Source organism: Nansenia antarctica (genome assembly GCF_963989245.1).
Source record: "Nansenia antarctica genome assembly, chromosome: 10".
NCBI classification, from domain to species: domain Eukaryota; kingdom Metazoa; phylum Chordata; class Actinopteri; order Argentiniformes; family Microstomatidae; genus Nansenia; species Nansenia antarctica.
In genome coordinates this window covers 25,101,875-25,105,185 of record NC_137680.1, presented here as the reverse complement: position 1 = coordinate 25,105,185, position 3,311 = coordinate 25,101,875, and the positions used below count along the sequence as shown (strand labels likewise).

Here is a 3,311-nt window from a genome sequence, read left to right as displayed (position 1 = left end):
GGGAGGGAAGGAGGGAGAGAGGGAGGGAAGGAGGGAGGGAGGGGGGGAAGGAAGGAGGAAGGGATGGATGGAGGGAGGGAAGGAGGGAGGGAGGGAGATGCAGGAAGCATCTCTCTGTCTAAGGAGCAATTCCCTCCTGGTGCATTAATGAAGTATTCATTAAATATGAATTAAGTATTCATTATACAGCTGTCACTCCCAGAGCTCATAAAATAACACGTGTTACACACACACACACACACACACACACACACACACACACACTTACAACACACATATTATACCTATACATCACGTGTTGTGTTTGATAACAGAGCCTCATTCGTTCTGTGCGTAGCTTTCAGCACCCAGGACAGTTGGCCTTGAGGAGAGAGGAGAGAGAGAGAGGGAGGGAGAGAGAGAGAGAGAGAGAGAGAGAGAGAGAGGGGGAGGGAGAGAGAGAGAGAGAGAGAGAGAGAGAGAGAGAGAGAGAGAGAGAGAGGGAGAGAGAGAGGGAGAGGGTGGGATAAAGATGCAACCAAGATGTTAGGAGAGAGAGAGACAGAGAGAGAGAGAGAGAGAGAGTTTGTGAAAGGCTCTATATCCAACCAAGATGTTACACACTGACATGAGACTCACTTCAGCACCGAGGACAGCTCCCTGCTGAGACTCTGCTGGGTGGGGAAGCCTTTGAAGTGTGAGAGAGAGAGAGAGAGGGAGGGAGGGAGAGAGAGACAGAGAGAGAGAGAGAGAGGGAGAGAGAAAGAGGAGAGAGAGAGGGAGGGAGGGAGAGAGAGAGAGGGAGAGAGAGAGAGAGGAGAGAGAGAGAGGAGAGAGAAAGACAGAGAGAGAGGAGAGAGAGAGAGAGAGAGACACACACATACAAACACACATATTATACCTGCCTATACACCACGTTTTGTGTTTGAAACAGCACCTCTTAGCTTTCAGCAGCAGGGACAGCGTCAGTTGGCCTTTAGCAGACGCCTCATTCCACAGCGATCAATACATGTCTCTCTGTATTTGTTTTGTCTGTCTGACTTTCTTTCTGTAAAAATCTGTAAAGCGCTCTTGAGTTTGTGAAAGGCTCTATATCCAACCAAGATGTTATTATTATTACTCAGTAGGTGAATGATCTATTCATTATCATCTGAGGAGAGAGGAGGAGAGGAGAGTAGAGGAGAGTAGAGGAGAGAGGAGGAGAGGAGAGGGGATGAGAGGAGAGGAGAGGAGAGGGGAGGAGAGGAGAGGAGAGGAGAGAGGAGGAGAGGAGAGGAGGGGAGGAGAGGGGATGAGAGGAGAGGAGAGGAGAGGAGAGGAGAGGAGAGGAGAGTAGAGGAGAGGAGAGAGGAGGAGAGGAGAGGAGAGGGGGAGGCTGGGCTCCCAGGAGCTGTGCTAGTCACACCACTATGTCTCCCTGCTTGTGACTCATCCATCCATCCTGCTGCTCTCATCCCCATCTCCCCTCTCATCCCCTCTCATCCCCTCCTCCCCTCTCCTCTCCTCTTCTCTCCTCCCCTCTCCTCTCCTCCTCTCTCCTCTCCTCCCCTCTCCTCTCCTCCTCTCTCCTCTCCTCTCCTCTCCTCCACTCACCTCCCCTCTCCTCTCCTCTCATCCCCTCAGCAGTAACAGACACAAGCACAACACTGACGCCTGAATAATGAACAGCTGCATAATTCAGTCAGTCAGTCATTAATCATCGCTTCCACACAGATCAGTTGAGCAAGTGTTGACAAACCAAACTGAATCATTTCTTCACAGCGTATGTTGAGATATACTGTATATTTCTCCCGTTATAGTGGATCTCTACTCCATACACTGTGTCTGTCATCACACAACTGACCACCAGTCTGTAAACAGATTACTGTAAATGTTTTAGTTGACACTTCTTGTGTTTTACCGTAATGCCATGTTTGTTGTGAATTTTAGATTAATTAGATTAATATTTTTATAGTAACCCCATCATAGTTTGTGTAACAGGGGCAGTACTACTATGACAGTTACAGTAACCTGCAATGCTTGTTGATAGTTATAGGTGCTATGAAGTGCGTCATTATGACATGAATGGTGGACTGCACTTTTCAAGGTTGATAAATTAAATTAGACTGTTTTGATGATTTGCTTTTGTGACATGCATTTTGCCTTCCCTCCCTTCACATCCCTCTCTCCTCCCTCACTCCTTCCCAAAGCCGAGCCCTCTCTCCCTCCCTCCTTCCCTCCTTCCTTATCTCCCTCCTTCCCTCTCTCCCTCCCACCCTCCCTTCTTCCCTCCCTCCCTCCCTCCCTCCCTCCCTCCCTCCCTCCCACCCTCCCTCCCTCCCTCCCTCCCTCCCTCCCACCCTCCCTCCCTCCCTCCCTCCTTCCCAAATCTGAGCCAAACAATCAGACTAATACTCTCCCCCCTCCCTCTCTCCCCTCCCCCCCTCTCCCCCAGCATCGCGGAGCCCTTCGAGAAGCGTGTCCGTCTGACCAGCTGCGTGGCGGACCTCGCCCCCCCCCTCCCCCCTCCTCCTCTCCCCCACCTCCCCGACACCTCCTCCTCCGCCTCCTGCCCCTCCCGCCCCCTCCTGGACGGCCGCTCCCGCTCCCTCTTCCACTGCTATGTCAACGAGGAGGAGCCTGGGGGGTCGTCGGGGGCTAGGCCCGGGGCTGGGGGGGTCGGGGCTGGGGGGGGCGGACCCAGGTGGGGCTCCAGAGGTCAAGGGTCGAACCGATTCGTTGGAGGTCGGTCAACCGGGAGCCCAGAGGAGGAGGAGGAGATGGGGGGGGTTCTGGGGGTTTCTGGGGGTTCTAGGGTGGTGACAGACCAGACCCAGACCCAGACCCAGACCCAGGGTCAGTCCCAGGGTCAGTGCCGGGCGGACAGGGAGGCGGCGGCGGCCATCTTGGCCCACTTCAACATCCCCAACTTCGTGGACTCGGAGCCCAGCGGCTCGGTGCTGGGGGAGGACGACCTGCTGCTGGGGGAGGGGCCTGTCATCCTGGAGGGGGGGGCGGGGGGGCCTGCGCGTCACATGACCGACTGATGAGGCCCCCTTCCCTTTCCTTCTTGCCTAACACTCTCAGAAAACAACGTCCGATGAAAAAACACGGATCGGTTTGGATCTATCGTCGTCGAGGCCTTGTCGGCATGGCGACATGACTGTATCTATTTTGTACGCTTGTATCTCCCCCCCGCCAACCCAACCCACGCCAAGCTACAGCTACTTCTCATCTCGGATCAAACAATAATATTAACAGTCGAAAAATATATAATATATATAATCAACGAAGCCTTGACTGCAGCACACTGAGGGAGGTGTATATAACTGTGTGTGTGTGTGTGTGTGTGT

General features: G+C 53.5%; 1 protein-coding gene across 1 annotated transcript in view; it reads left to right on the top strand.

The window, feature by feature from the left end:
- Positions 1–3,005, top strand: part of LOC308166791 (melanocortin-2 receptor accessory protein 2A-like) — a gene marked incomplete at both ends in the record, with an annotated part of 18,295 nt that extends 15,290 nt beyond the window's left edge. Inside the window, one exon of the mRNA XM_080541116.1 lies at positions 2,414–3,005. Coding sequence (XP_080397242.1) covers positions 2,414–3,005 — 592 coding nt within the window. The remainder of the gene's footprint in view (positions 1–2,413) is intronic.
- Positions 3,006–3,311: the final 306 nt, after the last annotated feature.